This window comes from Nothobranchius furzeri, chromosome 4, assembly GCF_043380555.1.
Source record: "Nothobranchius furzeri strain GRZ-AD chromosome 4, NfurGRZ-RIMD1, whole genome shotgun sequence".
NCBI lineage: Eukaryota > Metazoa > Chordata > Actinopteri > Cyprinodontiformes > Nothobranchiidae > Nothobranchius > Nothobranchius furzeri.
The window spans coordinates 76,167,390-76,187,348 of record NC_091744.1 but is presented as its reverse complement, the minus strand read 5'-3'; the positions used below and the strand labels follow the sequence as shown (position 1 = coordinate 76,187,348).

The following is a 19,959-nucleotide window of genomic DNA, read 5'->3' as shown; positions in this document are numbered from 1 at the left end:
GTTTTGGAGAAACGTAAACTCTCTAAAATGGCCTCTTAACCGCGCAGCCCATGTTAGAAAATCCGTGTTTTATATTATGTTCTTAAATGTAACAGACGAAAGCGCCCGTTTACATTTGAAACGAGTATACAGCATCTTTATTGCACACCCGGCAGCGCAGTGGCAGCAACGCACAGGTGGGGAGATTATTTTCAGGTGAAAGAAACTGTCCCTCCTAATCTGCGCCCGCGCTACCTGCCCAGCTCGCGCTCTTGACGCAGGAATCCGTGCGCATGCTTCACTAAACCTCAGAATAATTCACCCACTGACCCCGTCATTTTAGTAAGTGATATAAATAGAAACTTTGAATAGCCAACCTGAAAACCTGCAAAATCTGAAGGCCTTCTGCTAAACGTGAACTGACCACGTGAACTACATATCCCAGTGATCCATGAGTATCCAGGAAGTTGAAATCGGTTGTCAAGTAAACTTTTGCCCGTCTTGCTCCTTCTTTCTTTGTAAATGTAATTACTGGACCATTCCCAACAACAGGTAAACACCCTTTTCCTATCACTGTGTGTGACTGATGGGGTTCAGCTGTGTGGTAAAAAGGTTTCAGGAAGAATGAAAGGAAAGAAGACAGGAGTGAGACCAGCCATGTTGTCTAAAGACAGTGCTCATTAGGAAAAGAACGGGAGGTTGCAGATCTCAAGATTTTGAGGTTCTCTTTGGGAATGATGAGGATGGATATCAAGAATGAGGAAAGCTCATGTTAGTTGTTTCACAGATAGTCAGAGAGGACAGCCTGAGATGGTTTGGACAAGTCCAGAGGAGAGACACGTAGGTAGAAGGGTGCTGCAGGTTGGAGCCACCAGGCATAAGGTTGAGAGGACAACAAAAGAGATTTGTGATGTAAGTTGGTGTGATGGTGGAGGATGAAGAAGACAGGACTACATGGAGACAGATGGTTTGCTGTCATGTGCCTTGAAGGGAGAAGCCAAAAGAAAATAATTACTAATGTAAATGTTTTTTTACACTTTCTAGAATTGATCAACAAAGAAATATTAGATGAGTTCTTATTTATGCATCAGCTGTGGTCATTAATGCATTAATGATTATCATTATTACCACACAGCGCTTAAGAAATGAGTATCATTCACGAGCCGGTGGGCCAGAAGGTCCGCCCTACTGCTCGGGTTCAGGTGACTGAACTGAGTGAGTCAGGCAACATCAACCCAACTCCTAATCCTTCTAAATCAGATGAAGGTCCTACTGTGGAACTTTATCTTTCTCCAGAAAGGCTGGTAAGTTATGAGAGAGACCCTCAATCACAATCTTTGATATCTTTAATTCTTTCATTTCGTTTAATAAACAATGAAATGTATGCTTAAATAAGTAGTATTGCACCTTTTCGTAAGCCCCAAACCCACTGTGAATACTGTGTGGAATTAAATAATAGATACTGTTTTTTACATTTTCTTGTGTTTAAATGACATTTTGCAGGTATGTCTTAGTCAGAATTTTCCAAATGAAGGACAACACGAGGATGAAGTATAAAAAAGCTGAGGCAGTTTAGGAATAGGTGTCTTTTCTGTGCTTTCTTTTAGAACTATTATTACTATAATAGGGTCGTTATAACATTTCTAAGTAGAGCAGATAACTATTGTCATTTTTATGCAGCACATTTACAACTACATGACACATTTGTCTTGTCTTGCATTTAATAAGATTTTACAATCAGGCTGTGATTCTGATAGAAAACACTTTCAACAGACTGATTTAGAACTAACACTTTTGCTGCAACATGTGTTCTGCACATCCGATAATAGTTTTGCAACTTTCCTTGCAGTTCTTCTAAACCAACGAGTAGATTGAGAAATGTATGGGTTGTAGAACCAATAGACTCACACAGCTCAACAGCATTATTCACATCACAGATTCAATGTATTTGAAAGTTTGAATGGAAACTTAATATAATATTTAGATACATGAGTTTAATACAGTTCACTTTATTGTGTGACTATTTCTTATAGTAATTTCTGTCTCTTACAGAGAGAGCTGTGTGGGACTCATGACCTCTCTGTTGTGACGTCACTGGAGCTCTGCATAAATACCCAAGAAAACACCCTGGGTAACGTCGGTAAGGCACACAAATGATGCATTTACCATTAACTGTTGCCTTCCAGATAAAACTGTTTTCATGAATCCTCATTGTTTGCGTGACAGGAAAAAAGTTGCACAGACCGGTTCCAGCTGACTAGAGTAATAACAGTGAAGAAAGATTTACTAAGGGTGGGACTCGACTAAAAATTAATCTAATTAATTAGAGGCTTTGTAATAATTTTTTCTTGATCAATCACATTTTAATCGTTAAAGACAATTTGCACCCAAGCATTTTTTTAAATTAAAAATATTGTTAGTGAGGCACAGATGACATACCCACACTATACCCACGTATATTTCTGTAACCACAAGGTCTAACTGATTACTTTGGTCTCATTATAAAGGTAACCATTGAGGGATATATCGGGATATATATATATATATATATATATATATATATATATATATATATATATATATATATATATATATATATATACACACACACTGTATGTAGCCTCCAGAAATGGTCAGTTTTCCACCTACAGTCTGACCTCTTCAGTATCTGGCCAATTGGAGACAAGTCTTAGCTGGTGCCTTTAATCTGCAAGAAAGATACTGTTGCTTGCCCAAGCACCCTCTTATCTAAGACTGGTTTTATTCACAGAACAAGACGGATGAACTTTCATAATTAAATCCTATAATGAAATAGACAATATGGTTAAATGAAATGTTTTGATTAATCTGTGCTTAAATTACTGAAGTTGAAATGAATATTATTATTACATTGAAAGATTAATAAGGATGAAATGAAATATATGACCCATATATTTAATCAGCGCACTGACTGGACAAGACACACTCACCATATCTCCATGACGCAAGTTAAAATTAACGTCACTGCACTTAGATGTTTTCTTATCCACAAAGTCAGCATCTTCATATCTGAGGGAGGTGTGTATCTGAGTTTGTTGGCAAAACCCCTTTACAGGGCAAATTCTGATTCGTCAGTGAACCAAAATATGGCCGTGATTAAAGCAGCATCGCTTCCTGAGTGATTCAGTTGAGCCCTACTCTGACTGGCCATCGGAGGAAGCCTCTTCTCCCGTCGCATCTTTGACAAGCTGTCAAAACCTGTAGCATTCTACAGCTGACCGCAAACGGTTCCTTCAGAATAAAGCTGAACAAGCTCTAACTCCTTAAGAGTCCTCCATAGACACAAATAACCACCTGTTTGTCGTGACCTGGAGACGACTCTGGACTGACCTGGTCGTACTGCGGTTTCTCTACGGACTTCGGTACCTTTGGGGTCCACGGACTCCCCAACATCTCGGATCCAAAAGAGAGTCTCCGATAAGGGTACGTAGACTCGACAGATGTGTCTGATGTGGTTTTATAAACCATCAGTTATAGTTTATAGCAGACCAAATTCACTCCCACGCAGAACTCAGTTTCTCCAGATACAAAGGTTCTGATAACATCACATTGACACATCATCACACCTCACATTCCATTCACTTAGATTCATTCATCACCTAAAGTGTTTCCTAGTTGTCATGTTTTTAATTGTTTAGAAAATAAATTTCTTACTTTTTATAAGCTTGACTGTCTGAATTAATACGAAGTGTCTTACGATCCCTGAATAAACAAAGAATTCTAAATCTTCTGGTTAAACATTCAAAGACCAGACAGACAGGATTTCCATATTTATATAGAAATTCACATCTTATTGGTCAAATGTAGTGTAGCATATTGGGCTTAAAAAACACCCAAATTACATACGTATGCTAACCCTACACACACACACACACACACACACACACACACACACACACACACACACACACACACACACACACACACACATATATATATATATATATATATATATATATATATATATATATATATATATATTCCTTTTTTCATAGACAGCAATTTGTCGTGATTCATTTAATTGTAGTTTCAGTTGTGTTTGAAGCACATAAGAAAGAAAGAAAGAAAGAAAGAAACACAATCTTTTAGTGATCAAGATAAAAATCACGAGGCGCTTCCCAAGAACAAAAATAATGTAAATAATAAAAAGATTTAAAAAATGATTAACAATCTCATAAAAACAAACAAAAAAAAGTATTGTAATTCAAAATGTAGGGAAAGGGAGAGAGAAAATTTAAAAGAAAGAGGGAAATAAACGGATCCCGGGAAAGGCAGAATTGGTAAAAAAGAAGAGAATGAGGAGAGGGTGGTGATGAAGGTCACGCAAAAGTCAGCCTGAACAGGTGAGTTTTCAGCTGCTTTTAGACCACTGAGTCCACTGACAGAGTTCCAGAGTAAAAAAACGTTAAAATGGTTTTTATGTTCTTGAAGCTCAGGCTACAAGATGTTAAGAGATGCAGCTTGATGATATTTATTGATACATTGTGACGTTAATCTTTTACAGGCTACTAACCCAGGCTCAAAGGGGTAAAATTTTAATACGTGATATTGTTCTAATTAATTAATTGTAATTGAATACGTTAAATTCCCACTCCTAATGTTTACTGTACTCACCTTTGTTCTTCCAGAATCCTAGATTGCATATGGAGTGTGTACATCTGTGCATAACAAAAACAGCACTTCCTTTTAAGTAATAATGGCTGGACCTCTGATAGAATGAATTTGGAAAGGATCCGGGTCTTTACAGGTTGAAATAAAAAACATCCCAATTTAATTGATTGTCTTGCAGGTGCGTTTTTGCCCAAGTTAAAGCAGCTGAAACTGAACAACAGCTTGATCTTGTCAGTAAGGTAAGTGAAATAAGCTAAAGCTGTTCCTTTTCTATTTTGTGTCTTTAAAAAGCGAACGACTTGAATAAATATAGCACATTTTGTCATTTTTCCCATGCATCAAACACAAGGCCACATCTGTAAAAAAAAAAAGAAGCAAATCACAGGGGATTACTCCACACTCTATTTATAAGCCATAACAAATGATCATTTGAGTCAGACGGTACTCTGAGCAGGTCTAAAGTCCTGGAAATGCATTTTTCAGAACATAGATGCAGAAGTGTTGCAGCGAAGTAAGTTATTTTGCTCTTCTTTATCCAAGCGCTTACACCAGGCCCTTGTAGTACAGAGTATATGCATAGTAGATGCAAGTTGCTAACCTGACCACCAGCCAGCCACATGTTTCCTTAGTCCTCTGTGTAGAAATGAACACAGGACGAGTCTGGCAAGCCATGCTAGCAAGTTGCAGCTTCTAAATCACACACAAGCAGACATGATGACTGGTGCTGTCACAAAAATGCTTCAAGTTAAAGTTAAAGTCCCATTAGTTGTCACACACACTGATGTGTGTGCGAAATTTGTTCTCCGCATTTGACCCATCCCCTGGGGGAGCGGTGAGCTGCAGACACAGCCGCGCTCGGGAACCATTTGGTGGTTTAACCCCCCAATCCAACCCCTTAATGCTGAGTGTCAAGCAGGGAGGAATTCGGTCCCATTTTTCAAAGTCTTTGGTATGACCCGACCAGGAATCGAACCCTGATCTCCCAGTCTCAGGGCGGACACTCTACCACTAGGCCACTGAGCTGGTTACACAATGAGAACAAGATGTTTTTAGTTTTACAGAATGAGACAAGAAACATTGTCTTCCATACACGTAGCCATCATCAAAAGTCAGGATTGATTTGGTTTTTCTAGTAGAAAATGTGATCAAATGTAACCAGATGAATATTTGAGAGAAAAACAAGATATAAAAGCAGAGAGGTGTCTGCTCCACCCTGCGAGCAGCAGAGGCTGCCGGACATGAACTACCTCTGATAGCATTTCCTCCTCTGGGCTGAGGGAGTTGAAGGAGAGCGGGTGTTACGAGGTAAGATACAGACTTCCTCTGGAAATGTCTGACCAGGGGTGTGCTGTGAAGACAAATGGGCGAACGAGGAGAGGAATGCATGTTGGATTCATGGTGAGAACTCCCTTCTCTGCCTCTACATCCATATTGTTTGTCTCCCTAGAGACCTGGGAACCACCCTCTCCCACCTGCAGGGGCTGTGGATGTCGTCCTGCTGCCTACAAGACCTAGATGGCATTTCTACCTTCTCTTCTCTTCAGGTTAAGCTGACTGCTAACAGATGACTCAGTGAAGACCGTTTAATAATTAATACAAGGGGGAAAAAGTACTTTCTAATGCGTTATTATCCAAAGGAGATAATTACATCATTCAACAATATTTCTGAAAATACTTAAAACATTTTTTGCAGTGTACAAAAAATATGACAGATAATCATTGTTATTTTGTGTGTGAATGTGCGACTGTGTTGTAAAGCACCTTGGGGGGTTGTAGAACGTTCGAAAATGCTATCAAACACAGGCCACTTACCATTTTTACCATTTTAACAATTTTAGTTTTTGTGTTCTTCAGTTCATGGATCTCTTTATAGTTGTGTGTGCACAATTCTTAGTAGATTTAAATAAAAACAAGCTCTTTCTTTTTCTACTGTTCATGCTCCCTGTCTCTGTTTCAGGAGCTCTACCTGGCCTACAACAACTTGTCGGACCTGAGTCCGATTAGCATGCTGGAGAGCCTGCAGCTGTTGGATCTGGAAGGGAACAATGTGGATGACCTAGTCCAGGTTCAGTATCTGGGTTTGTGTCTCAAACTCCAGACACTTACCCTAGAGGGAAACCCTGTGTGTGTCCGCCCAAACCCTACTTCCTCTGAGGTAGGGACATTCTTCTCTAATGTTTCTAATAGCATGCAAATGAACAATAAGCCATTATTAACTTTTGAAAAGAGAGACGGCATCAAAATTGGGTAAATTATATTATATTTATGAATAAATTAAACCTTTTTCTTGACAAGTTTTGCTTTCAACAGAGCATGTTTCTACTGTTGTGGTGGTGGAACCAGGAATAGATCAACTGAACCATAAGTTTCACACATCTGCTGCACATGAAACAAATATGGTTAATTCAGTTTAGCAAATATGTCTTCATCTGAAAGCAAGACAAGCACGTGCATTAAAGAGGTCAGATCGTGCTATTTTAAACCTTTGAGAGCAACGGTAGACACAATATATGGTAATATATTACCAGTGAGAAGTCATTTTATCTTTACTGAGTTATTCTCTTCAGCCGGAATTTATACCAGGAAGTGAAACTGTTTCAGGTTTCAGTCAAGCTCCTCCCATGCCCGTGTGTTTTGTAAATAAACAAAGAAAGCAACAAAAAAAAAAGATGAGTCCTTAAATTTTAAACTGTTTACCAACATAAATGGTTGGAAACATAATGCTGGCAAGTGTAGCTAAAAAAAGGAAGAAAAAAAGATACTGCTGAGACCGAGAGTGGAACCGGTGCAAAACAGCATGCCAGTCAGTTACAATACCAACGGGACTACAAAGTCTGTTATAGTCGCCTAAGACACATATCCGGTGCTGACCATCACGTGCTTCTTTGTTGACTGGATGCATGGTTTTATGGCAGTGTTTTGCCTCCAATGCAGAAGTACTTTGTCACAATATTCACTCTGGTACCGGCGGACGTCTAAAGCATGTCATCTGTGACATGAAGGTCCCATTCTCAATGGCAGCATGAAATCCACCTCTCTTTAGGGCTTGGGATCACACATGATTGTGCGTAGCATTCTGGGATGTGCACAGACATGGTGATGGCCTTACGAGCGTAAACAAACCGTGACAACAAACAGTAAGTTGCAGAGAAGAAGCTGATTTGGGAGAAAGGATGTGTTAAAACACATGTTAAAATCCCAAAAAGCATGCGGACTGGACCCAAGACTGGAGCACCGACGACAACTTGTTGCCTCCGCAGATCTGCACAACGGACGTTTTCAGCTTTCTTGCTTGTGGTGTGAGTGGATATAAATGTGTGTGTGAGGGAAACGTTTAATTAGCTGGTTTTTGTAGTAAAACAATCCTAATTGTCATCCTAAAGAAGAAGGGGAGCAGGAGAAGTTGTGTCGTGTGTTAGCCCACTGCTACGTGTGTGTTGTGTGTACGTCGCAGTTGAAGGAAAGAAATGATGTATAAAAAAACCTACACCATCTGTAAATTACCAGAATGAAAATACTCCAGAAGGTGATGTTTGGTCGCCTTACAGCTGCGAGCCGATGAGACTTTATGTTGAATACTTGGTCTCCGCGGTTACGCCTCCAATTAGGAAAACAGTGAAAATTAAGCTCCAAAGAGTTTTACTTCTTTTTCCCTGGTGATCACGTTTCATCCCACAACACAGCAACGATTGACCATAGTTGCATAATACAACTGATCAAATGATTAATAAATGAAATTAAGCCACGAGAACGAGGCGGAGCGTGCGGTTGTCAGTAGTAACAAGCAACAAGTACGGACTCGTAGGCTGCCAACATGGCTGTTGCGTCGGTGATGACAACACGATCATGAGCCCTGTTCCCACATCTAGGAGGAAGTGGGCGTTTGTAACCTACTTCCAGCGGAGGGGGTTCCAGATCCGAGACTAGCTTTAGGGGGAGGAGAAATGCCTGATGACTTGGGCTACTTTGTCCTGGACGTAGGCCTGAAATTAAATTCTAAAAGTTGAAGCTGAGGAAGGAAGATGCAAGAATGCAGCCAAAAAAGGGTTTGGGGTTATTTCTCATGAGAAAATGACAATATCACACGGTGAAAAGCTCCAAAAAGTTTTTCATTATATGGATCCTTTAATATCAGATGCTTTGGTTTTGTCTCCTGTGTGGTTTATTTGTAGGAGGTAGGATTTTTAGCATACCAACGATAAAGGATGCAACGCGTACAGAGTAAAAGCAATCGAGCTACAGATCAAACAAACCTGTGAACTTATTAAGTTGAATAAGTCTTTAGCAAGGATCTGGGCAGACTTCCCAAACAGGACGTGCTTTATTCAGTTGATGCTGTAAAAGGCTAACATGCAAATGCAGCTTGTGTCTCTGATCATCCATCAGTCTCTCCTGTGCTTACAGGTTGACACATAAAAGTCGTGTTGGTGAATTATCACCACACAGAAAGATATCAAAATGCCAAATTTAACTGCCGCACGAACTAAAGAGTCTTCTGAGGTCACCTCATGGCAGACGAAGCACTTTTATTGTGATGTCAGGATGCAAATGTGATCTAAATGCAAACTTGGTATAAATCACAAATCTATTCCCCTTCATGTGCTGGGTAGGAGACGCCAAGCTGCATTTCCTCCACAGTTAGCTGTGAGCTTTTTGGGCCACTGTGAATGTGTTTATTTACACCCACCAGCAGAGCATTAATTAAGAAACTAGGGCAATGACTGGAGATGCAGAGTTGAATATGCATTAGGTCTGTGCTTTGTAGTAATTGTGGAGTTCTTAGGCTTGCTCTCTTGCCAAACGAACACTCCTCCTTCCTTCCCTCTCTCCATCACATCCGCTCCCTTCGTCTCGCTTGGACCTCTATCTCTCCGTCTTTTCTTTTTCATTTCCTCTTTGCCAGATTTTTACTCCCTTTTATTTTCATTCATTGCTTCTGTGTGATTTGGTGAAGACCAGGATAGCTGGGCTCTAATTTGATTCCTAAGTAGCTCGGTAATTTACTGGACAATCCACACTTTGTTTGGTTAGATAACAAATTAGGACGATTTTAAGAATAGAAAATCTATGGTATTATAGAAGTACATGAATAAGAGTTTGGTTGGGTATTTTTTATGTATCAAATAAACACAAATCATGAGTTTTGAGAATTTATATTAAAGTAAACTGCACAGGTATTTCCTGTTTTACTACGCCTTGAACACTTATCTGTCTTCTATATTCTGGTTTTGCTTTCATCTCCTGTCTAGGTGGAGGATTACAGTTACAGGAGCGCAGTGAGGGAGTTGGTCCCTCAGTTGCGTTACCTAGATGATGTAAGGGTGGAGGAGGACAAGTTGACCTGCTGTAGCATGACAGGGGAAGACTGGGACATTCTCAGAAACTCTATTAGGGAATGTAATTCTTCTGAGGCTGTCAGTAAGGATTTTATATTATTTTTTTAACAATATTTTCTGAATCCCTCAGTCACCATTTTAACTGCATATTTGTGTATTTTTAGAGGACACGGCTGACGGCGTACGTCCCTACACTGCACACAAGTCAACCAGGCGTCCTTTTTCCTGTCCTTCTGGTGTCAGGCCCCTTTTATCTCCAAGCTCCAGACTTACATCAGACACCAGGCCTGGGATTTGTACCCCTGTGGGATCGAGACCTGCCTCATCAGACTTTGATCTAGCCTCAGTGGAAGTAGAGACCAGCAGCCTTATTGATGGTGCAGTATTCAGTAGGGATACACGATATATCACATCAATATCTGTATCGGCTGATGTTAGTCACTTTTTAAAACATTGGTATAATAATAAAATAGGTAAAACTGGGTCGGCATTAACAAACTGTATTTTTTTTTGCATAGTAGCTATTTGTGTATCCGTTTCAGACGGTAAAGGGGGTGATAATGTGTAATTGTTTGGGCATATGACAGTGATAGTAATCATCTCAGAAGTATAAATGTGTGTGTGTGAGTATATAATAATAATAGATTATATTTATATATAATTCTTATATTTGAGGTGTTTATGGACAAGAATCTGGCAATATGTATATATATATATATATATATATATATATATATATATATACATATATATCAGAATACAGACGAGACAATATATTATTTGTGATACTAAAAGTCAGACGATATTTGTCATGTTTTTTTTACTGAACTTAAATGAAAAATTCTGGCTAGATGCATCCAAGTGTGTCAAGCGTTATCGCGAGATTTTGTTGCTCTGTCAGAGCTCACGCTGACAGAAGGCGGTAAAAACTGCTGCCACCTAGCAATCGGGGTTTGAATTACACCACAAGAAATATAGTAAACGTTAGCGTGTAAATTCTGAATAAAAATCGATACACTGCTTTTAACGATTCAGTATCATTACAAAAAATGTAAAAAAATTTCAATATATTGATTTTTCTTTTTATATTAGTGTAATATAGATAAAAATTGGTTATCAGCTCTATTAATATCGGACCACATTTTCCTATCGGTGCATCCTGATTATTCAGCTAATTAATCACAACACTCTATTTAGTTTCAATTATTATTTTTAGCATTGCAGTTCATTTTAGTAAATGAAGAGTTCATTAGCAAAAACAGATGACTCAGTTTTTTATACATTTTCAAGAAATATGTTTTATTATTATTTACTTCAGCTGAAATCAGTCAAATTATTTTGATCAAAATTAATTTATCGGTTTTTGCAAATGAATTCCTCTCAAAATATTTAGTAAATCTTTATATAAAATGCCACCAATATGCCTTAATCATCTTACAGTACTAGTTTAATCGCCATTTTATATTTGCTTGTTTGGGGCAGCAGTAGCTCAACAGGTTGAGCGGGTTGTCCAGTAATCGGAAGGTTCGATCCCGGCTCCGGACAGAGAATTCTGCTGTTGTGTCTTTGGGCAAGACACTTAACCGACATTTCCTGCTGGTGGTGGTCGGAGGGACCGGTGGTGCCTGTGCTCTGCAGCGTCGTCTCTGTCAGTGCGCCCCAGGGCAGCTGTGGCTACATCGTAGCTCATCCCCATCAGTGTGTGAATGTGTGTGTGAATGGATGAATGATACACTGTAGTGTGAAGCGCTTTGGAGTCCTTACTCTGAGAGGCGCCATACAAGTGCCTGTCATTTATCATTTGTGTAGGAGCTGGGAAAATCCGGTTCTGTGGAAACCCGGTCAAAGCTGTTCGAGCACGACGAGAAAAATTGAAGGTAAGAGGCTAAACTTTTACGATTCAGTAAAAAGAAAAAAAATTATTTCACTTTGCAGAAAGAGCCTAGGTCTGTTACTTTAATTCAGTAAAGCTTTCAGTGTCAGCTTTATGGGCTCTGACAGTCCATAATGAATGTCTGTCAGTATATTTTTCCCACGTTGATCTAAGCAGAAAGAGTGGAGGAAAGTGGCGAAAGTGAAGGACACAACGGGGCTTTTACTGCCAGCACCATGGAAGCTGCTGCAGGAGCTTTTCTTTTTTGTGTTTCACATCAAGCCTTTAGAAGTGATCTTTTTCTGCGCTCTGACTTCCTCTGTGGCTCACCCTGGCAGACTGCACCCACCAGCTCCACTCTGACCCCACGTGACCTTCCAATTCATGTACCAGAACACACATATGACCTCGTGGAGCCTAATCTTGGAAATCGTGTTAATGTGTTTGCAGAGCTGAGGGCGTGGAGGGAACAGCACAGCAGGTCCTACAAGACTTCTGATGTTTTTAGCTCTTTTAATGATTTCTAAAAGCTTATTTTGTATACAAAACACATTCCATTGTGAAATATAACTTGACATAATAATTTTAAAATATCATAGATATGCAGACAGCTCTCTAGCCATTTCTTCACATCAGTTGTAATTATGAACACCGAAAATCTTTCTATATTATTTTTTAGACGTCTTCAGATCATAGAGAAAGAGCGGCTACCACAGATTCTGGCTATTCATCATGATACTGAGGATGAGACTGATGGGGGAGAAGAAGAAGAAGGTTTGTATGGCGTTAACAACAGACCAGATACTGGCTCCCCAGATTCATCTGTTCCAACTCACTGTTTATTTTCTTATTTTTGGACTAATTAAATAAAGTTTATATTTTTTCTGATCGGTGTCACATCTAAATCATCAAGAAGCCTTCTCCCCCAACTTGAGTGGACTGTCGCTGGCTCCAAACACCAGACGTTCTGCTGCTTCTGCTGCTGCTAACAGGAAGCTGCTGGGGATTCGAACCCGCAGGCTTCATCTCAGCCAGGCCAGCTCTGATTTTAACAGAGAGAGATGCACCCCTCAAACAGCCACAGCAGTGCCGGACACAGACCTTGTGTTTGAGAGAGTCCGTGACTTGGAAGAGACCCATGTGCCCCACAGACCATGCCCACCTCCAGTGAATGCCCTGCCACGAGGACCAGCAAACTCAAAGTATGAAATTAATAACAAATCTCTTTTATGTAAATGGAATCAGAATTGTTTTAAGCATCAATTTCATTTGAGGTGTTTAATTTAAAAATGAGGTTTAGCTTTGAGCAACTTCAGTAAAAATGTGGCAAAGTGAATAATTATGTGTTGATGAAATATTGATTCGGAAAGGTAATTCGTAATAACTTTAAAATGATCTTTATTAGATATAGCTTAATATATATGTTTATTTATTTTTTGGATTTCAGTGTGAATTTGTCTGGCAGACATTCAGGCAAGCACAACATTTCAAAACCCCTCAACAGCCCGCTGATTCCTCGTCCTCACACAGCCAGAGCTGTGCTACAGAAACCCCGCCAGCACCACCAGCTCCAACCCGACAGAGGGAGATCACACCCAGATTGAGACCACACTTGCATGCATTAGGTTACCCTTATTTTCATTTTTCTGTCCCATTAAATTTTTATTTCTGGTTGTACATTAGTCCCTTAACTCCTCTGTCAGAGCAGAGGTGAAGAAGAGATGAAGCAGAGTCTGACCAAACCTGTCCACTGTTATGAGAAAAAGCTGCTATAGGATTATCTGATCTTTGTTTAATGTGCACCAGCAGTGTTCTCACAAATGTTTATTATTTTATTTTTATCTACGATGTAGACTAAAGCATAATCTCCAGTATTTTCCCTCTCTTTTTGGCCACTCTGGTTATTTTTTAGGATTTTAAAATCCTGTCATATGTACAGTTTCACTAAGTTTTCTGAATATGATCTACTGAAAGGATGAAGAGGCACAAAACAGATGAATGAGAAGTTACTTTGAAATGTCTGTTGATTCATTGGATTCTTTTTGTATTTTACACCATTATTTGTTCAAGCTGTGGGTGTTTAATTTTAAAATGTTTCTCTTGTGCAGGCAAATAATAAAACTGTTGCTTTTGGAGTTCAGCATAAAAATCAAGGGGATGTTAGCCTTAAATTGGGTTAATGGGTTGGAAAACAAGCATCAGTGAAAATCCAGAACTATGGTAATCTTTCCTTTTCAGCAGGGGCGTGTCCAGGGAATGCCCTGGGGTAACACATGCCACCATTTTGGCCACCCCATTGAAACTGACAAAAGGCTTAGGGTTATAAGCTCTTAAACAGTAGGTGGCAGTATGCACCTTTGCATTGGTTTCTAGCCCCAGGTCTATTTGTGTGTATTGGTATTATGAATTTTTACATTTTTTTTCATGCATCATGATGATGCTTGCTAACAGCCACAAAACGGCTGTAAGAACAAAAAGATAAAGAGATTTCCTAGAATGCATAAAATAAAATTTTGAGCGGTGACCCCCCAAATAAAAAAACTCCATAACCATAGGTGCCTTTCATGTATACAAAGGCCCCACAGGGGCCACCCCATTTTAAAGGGCCTGGACACGGCACTGCTTTAGCTGTAATTTTGTTTGAAATTTTTATTTTTTATCTTTTTGTGGATTTAACTGCAAGGAGGATCTTAAGTTGCATTTTATCTGAATAAAAACAGGATTCTGAAGCTCTGATTTGCTAGATTCTTTAACCCTATTTTATTCTATTAAATTCATTTTAATTTGTCTTTAATTAAAATGCAAAACACACAAAACAAATTCAAATAAGTATTTTTTATAATAAAAAACATCACCTGCCATGACAATGTTATTTTCGGCTGATATAATTGATGCAATAGTCTCTCACAACCTCATGAGGGCGATGTCTGTGAACTTAAAAACAACAGCTTTGACCTCATAGAAAAAAATAGTCGCTTGTATCTGTTTTATCCATTTTTAGCCACATAGAAAGTGTCTGATGAATGTTTGTGTGATATATAACATATGTTTGCAAGCATACTTGATCCATCCATTCACTCATGTTTAGGGCCATTGAGTGATCCCTAACGAGTAATAGGGTGGAACCAGTTTAACTAATTGAAGCTGCAATGTTTTTATTCCAACATTTTCTGGGATGTAGCATTCATTGATCCAAGGCTAATTTGTTATGAGACACACTCAGAAGCCTCTGGTATATGTGGGTGGAGGAGGGTGAGACACGTCAGCAGGTCTTCAGGGCATGTGATGTTGAGGCAGGCTTGTTTTGAAGCTGTCACAGAAAGCATGACATGGAATATCATTTCAGGTGTCATAACCATGGTGATTGCTGATTTGCATAAATATATCATCCATCCATCCTTTTTATCTACCCTATTATAGGGTTGCTGTCTATCTCCAGTAGTCCTCGAGGAAGCAGACGGGGTAATTCTGAAGTTGCAAGTGGAATATTCTGGCCTTAGGGGCGATAGGGGCTGGGTGGCCTTTCATTAACCCTGGGTAAAGGGTGAATAAAATGATTTAAAAATCTGAAAAAGTTGCAAAGTATCCCTTTAAACTATAAAATACAATAAAATTGATATATAAAATGGTCACACTGGGACATCTACTAATAATTTTCTAAGTCAAGACCATTTTGTGTCCCTTTACAAATCATGTTGAGATAGATACTCTTTTTGAACGGTTACAGACCTCTGGAGTTTGAATGAACAAGCTGTACAAACACACATATCTGAAGGTCCTGAACTGAACAGTTATGCAACATGTTTTTGCATTTCTTATCATCTAGTAATAATTTCCATAATGCATCTGCACCGCCTCCCATGGCCTGCTCACAATTACTCTTATCTGTGGGATTAATTCACTCCATTGCTACCTGTCAGGTGTTTTAAACCAACACTTAAAAACAAGTGTTAAGTATTCACTTCTGTCACACTGAAGTGAAGAAAATACATAAAGATAGACTAATAATCTAAAAGGACCTAATTATATTCCTGTTCGGACGTGTTGTGTCATGAGCCGGGGTGAGTGCTCCTCTCAACAACCTATCTTTGAGTGTGTTGCAGGAGAGGGAGTTTTCCAGCTGCACCTGGTCAGCAGTTAGTGGGCCTGCTACATAAGGTGGATGGAGAACACAGCTCGACGCTGGATGATTGCTACAGCTTGGTAGTTTCCAGCCGTCGTCGTGTCTTCTAGGTGTTTGAGACTCTAGTGTTTTTGTACTCTTGTGATTGTGTATTTTTTGTGATTTCCTGCCTTCAGGTTTTTTTCCCTGACACCTCAGGACACTGCTACACCCCAGGATTCTTCACTCATGCTCCATAGGATTCCCGGACTCCGCTCAGATACGTTCTCCATTCACACTGACCGACCTGCTCTCCTGCTTGCCTCACGGTCCCTCTCCTGGACCCCCCTTCTTGGATATACTGTACCCCGGCTCTCAACCTGCCCCCCTCACACCAGTGCCCCACCCCCCTCCCCCCCCCCACTCCCAAGTCTTTTCTCTGCCCCTTCCTAAGACTTACCTCCCAGATCTCACCTGTGTTTGCTCTCCCCTCTCCAGATGTTGTGCTCCCATTCCCAATCCCACTGGACTTCCCAGGGTGCCTTTAGCACCCCCCCCCCCCCCCCCAATATATTATGTTTCCCTCATTCGGTGTTCTGTTGTGATTCTGCATGTCTTGGCTTAGACTCATTCCCCAAATCATGACATGTTGTTTCATTCCCTCAAAGCACCATTAACACCGCACCTATTCTTGTAATTGCAGAAAAGAACATGAAAGTGAATGATTACAGAAAAAAAAACATTTTATTTTTTCCCAAACTGTTGAAATAACCACAGAATGAGTTTCAGCAGGCCCAGAAGAATTTTTTTTACAGCACCGCAAGAAACTTTCTGTTCACTGGAAGTATTTAACATTGTAAATCATCCTCCCCTTGACACTTTCACAAAGACACTCAGGCCTCAATCTCAAATTTAATTTAATTTAATACGCTCGACTTTTAAGTTAGTTTTTTTCTGCTTTGTGTCTTTTCGGATAATTGTGGTCCGGGTTTTATTACCTAAGTAAAGCATTCATTCTTTACCACCACTGCTGTTGTGATTTGCACTATATATTAAGAATGTTGGATATTTTCAGCCTACCATTACTATCGTAAAAAGTAATACCGGAAAGGATCTGGATCCGTTTTTACTCTTTGAAAAACACACCTTTGTAGCCCGCATCACACTGGTTTTTTTGGCCATCCTAAACAAATCTCTCTTCATGTACGGAATCGTGACAAAAGATGGTTAGCGTGAGGGTGATTTGCAAATCTGTGGCTGTCCAGTGTGTGCGACAGCTTATTGCACACCTTCACGACCAAAATCTGCCTCCAACAGTCTTCAAGCACTGCTTGAAATCCTACGACTCCCATCTGCAATCCCCCAATGAAACCACCGCCACGGATTGATGTGAACAGCTAGTGACGGGAGTACAACTTAAGAGTAGAATTGGCAACAGCAGAAGCTAGATGCTGAAACGTGGACCGCTCCTTTCTGGAGTTTTGTTTGGAGTCTAATAACTTTTCAGCATTGCTGTTTTGGTTAGCTGTCGGCTTTTAGTGATGTACGCTTGTTGGGCGTTGTGCTCGCGATGTTAGTGTGTCCTGCTAGAGAGAGACATCGCTTTGGCTCACTGAAATCTTAGGCTGTACAGTGTGCCACCGTTCTGGAGAACCTCACAGTGTGACATGAGCAGTCCTGCGCGGCATATGCACAGTGTGATCTAGGCTTTACTACCAATGTTACCATGCACAAATCTTCAGCTACTTTTCCTTTCACTCAAAATGTCAAAATATGACAGACCCAAGGTTTGGTTTGGAGATATATTTTTTTGTTTGGCAAAACTTGCTTCATTTTCTTCTAGAAGTTCCAAAGACCAGATATGTATTTATTGAATTGGTATCAGAAATTAAAGCTTGCATATGAAACAGTTTAATAAAAAGGAATATGTATTATATATATATATAAATACATTATATATATATATATATATATATATATATATATATATATATATATATATATATACATATATATATATATATATATATATGTATATATATAAGGTAGCGCGACTCAGGGTTGCGAATGACCACAGTCACCAATTCTTGTCATGTGTCTTGCCCATGTATGTCTGATCTCTGCATTGTGTGTACTGAAACTCTAATTTCCCTCTGGGATTAATAAAGTATCTTTGATTTGATTTGATTAAAAATATTTCTGCCACGGGGCGTTTAGACGTGCAGAATAAAGGTACAATGTTTCCTTTAAAAGCTGTACTTTAATTTAAAAATAATACAATATTTATCTTGATGGGCACAACACTGGGTTTATGTTTACACCCATCAGCCAATAGAGGGAATCATTGCAGGTTGCCAAATATGGTAAACAGCGAGGCTGGCACTGTGGAAAATGGCTGACTTGACAATTCAAGCAGCTGCTTCTGAGCCCAGAAGATGTTTTTTATTTTTAAATTTTTTTTCGTGTCCTGTCTGGCTGTGAAGCAAACAGAATTAATGTCTGAATGCTGGTGACAAGCCTTACAGATTTACTCTCAGGTGGAGCATCAAAGCGTCTGCTTTTAATGTCACGCCTGATACTTAAAACATTATTGTTATTGTTTTTTAAATGCTTTGTAATGCCGACCAGACATGGAGACAGATGTGAAAGAGAAAGGAAGAGACGAGGGGTGGGGGGTGGGGGGTGGGGGTGGGTCCACAAAAATAAACAATCAATGATGAACAAGAGTCTGCTTCTAGACCTGCAGAAAAGGGATACACAAAAATACAACAGGAGCAAGCTATCACTGTGTCAACCTGATGAGGAAATATAAAATCAACATTGTTTTACTGAACAATCACACGACAATAAATCACAGTGCATTTAGTGCCAACCACAGCCTTAAGACATGTGTTGAACGTGCCCAAGTCCATACTTATGAGAGCATCATGTGAGCACCTGTGTGGGTACCCACGCTTGTATATGTAAGGTTTCTCTATAGGAGCGTCCAATAGAGAGTGTGAGGGGCCACAGATCTGCCCCCCAAAGATGCATAGGAGATGGAGGGAGCTTCAAGTACCAGAGATCCAGGTGCTGCCCCAGAGCACAGGGACCCCAAGGAGACTGTGACCAGAAAAGCCCCTTCCCTCTTTAAAGGCGCAGAGGATCGCCCCGGAGGGCCACAACCAGTAGCCGGCAGTGTCCCGGGAGATATCAGCGGCAAGCCCACATGCCCACCCGAAGCCTCTCACCCCCTAGCCGTCCGAGCCCAGGACCCATCGACCTGGGGCCCAGGGGCGACCACCCCCGCCGGGGACCCAGCAGAGCCCAGGGACCCAGATCCCACCAGGCAGCCACCAGGATCGATCTGGCAGATGCCAAAAATCTTAAACCCCCTGACCCGGGAGCCACGAACACTCAGGCAGACCAAGGCACCACACCCCACACCAGGTGTGGCAGGGGGAAGGGAGCCGAAGATGTAGAGCAACAAAAGAAGTCCCAGGAGAAGGGAGGAGTCAAAGGCCCCACCTGACCTATACAGTCATACACAAACACAGTCACACACTCCCTCCCTCATGCTCACACATACACATACAACCCAAGACTTACAAAAATGCACGCTGGACACCCACTCATGCTCCCCATACACACCCTATTAACTCTGGTCCCGGTACCAAAGGGGTACAACCATTACCGGTTCCCAGAGTTTGACCCTTTCTGCTGGGGTGCTGATGAGCAGGCTCCCTCGCCCAACGCAGAGCAAAGCAACCCACCACCCCAGACCCCAACCAGATGGTCAGATCTCCCTCCTAGCCTCCAGCCCCAGGAAGCCAAGTGACAAGAGAGGTGTGCTAAGACCCCTAGTCTCCCTCTGCCTGCTCCAATATAGTGTTAGTGTCTTAGGTGTGTTCTTGCTGTGTCTTTGTAAGTCCATGCTTTCGTTCTTTTTTAAACACAGAAACAGTTTTGTTTACCTGTTTGTAGCTACGGTTTCGCCGACAGCTGCCGGCTTCTTCCATGAACAGGGACGACGGAGTTTA

At 40.5% G+C, this 19,959-nt stretch overlaps 1 protein-coding gene across 4 annotated transcripts; it reads left to right on the top strand.

The window, feature by feature from the left end:
- The first annotated feature begins 95 nt into the window (after nt 1–95).
- lrrc56 (leucine rich repeat containing 56) lies at nt 96–14,574 on the top strand. Of its 4 annotated transcripts, none has more exons than XM_015964837.3 (13): nt 96–531; nt 1,115–1,283; nt 2,032–2,119; nt 4,808–4,868; nt 6,077–6,173; nt 6,587–6,784; nt 9,879–10,047; nt 10,130–10,342; nt 11,775–11,842; nt 12,177–12,319; nt 12,518–12,612; nt 12,752–13,040; nt 13,286–14,574. In XM_015964837.3, exons 2-13 carry the CDS (start codon nt 1,125–1,127, stop codon nt 13,440–13,442), a joined length of 1,737 nt encoding a protein of 578 aa, XP_015820323.3. In that variant the 5' UTR covers nt 96–531; nt 1,115–1,124; the 3' UTR covers nt 13,443–14,574. The 4 variants fall into 4 exon arrangements, with proteins under 4 accessions (XP_015820323.3, XP_054589203.2, XP_054589201.2 ...); XM_054733228.2 differs by having other exon boundaries at nt 10,130–10,354; nt 12,755–13,040; XM_054733226.2 differs by having other exon boundaries at nt 10,130–10,354.
- Nucleotides 14,575–19,959: the final 5,385 nt, after the last annotated feature.